The 829-nt window shown below is 57.5% G+C and overlaps 1 protein-coding gene across 1 annotated transcript; it reads left to right on the forward strand.

Annotated features, from left to right (window-relative positions):
• Positions 1–7: 7 nt before the first annotated feature.
• Positions 8–592, forward strand: POU3F2 (POU class 3 homeobox 2; the record flags this gene model as incomplete). The annotated part of the gene is made up of 1 exon (XM_009889020.1): positions 8–592. A coding segment is annotated over one exon (585 nt), but the record flags the coding sequence as incomplete, so codon positions are not given.
• Positions 593–829: the final 237 nt, after the last annotated feature.

Consider the following 829-nt stretch of genomic DNA (forward strand, 5'->3'; position numbering starts at 1 on the left):
CGCTCCCCCCGGGCCGCCGCCGCACCACGACCCGCACTCGGACGAGGACACGCCGACCTCGGACGACCTGGAGCAGTTCGCCAAGCAGTTCAAGCAGCGGCGCATCAAACTGGGATTTACCCAAGCGGACGTGGGGCTGGCGCTGGGCACCCTCTACGGCAACGTCTTCTCGCAGACCACCATCTGCCGCTTCGAGGCCCTGCAGCTCAGCTTCAAGAACATGTGCAAGCTGAAGCCTTTGTTGAACAAGTGGTTGGAGGAGGCGGACTCCTCCTCGGGCAGCCCCACCAGCATAGACAAGATCGCGGCGCAGGGCCGCAAGCGGAAAAAGCGCACCTCCATCGAGGTGAGCGTCAAGGGCGCGCTGGAGAGCCACTTCCTCAAGTGCCCCAAGCCCTCCGCCCAGGAGATCACCTCGCTCGCGGACAGCCTACAGCTGGAGAAGGAGGTGGTGAGAGTGTGGTTTTGTAACAGGAGACAGAAAGAGAAGCGCATGACTCCCCCGGGAGGGACGCTGCCGGGCGCCGAGGACGTGTACGGGGCCAGCAGGGACACGCCGCCGCACCACGGGGTGCAGACCCCCGTGCAGTGAACTCGCGGCGGGGGCGCCCGGCCCCTCCTCCTCCTCCTCCTCTTCCTCCTCCTCCTCCTCTCCTTCTCCTCTCCTCCTTCCCCCAACTTTTGATTGTCCACCTTTTTTGGTTTTTTTGGTTTTCTTTTTTTTTTTGGTTTTCTTTTATTTTTTTTTAATTATTGTTTTCTCCTATCTTAAAAAAAAAGACAAAAAATCAAAAAACAAACAAAAAAACCGCGCAAAAAAAAAAAAAAA

This window comes from Charadrius vociferus, unplaced genomic scaffold (genome assembly GCF_000708025.1).
Source record: "Charadrius vociferus isolate BGI_N301 unplaced genomic scaffold, ASM70802v2 scaffold166, whole genome shotgun sequence".
NCBI classification, from domain to species: Eukaryota; Metazoa; Chordata; class Aves; order Charadriiformes; family Charadriidae; genus Charadrius; species Charadrius vociferus.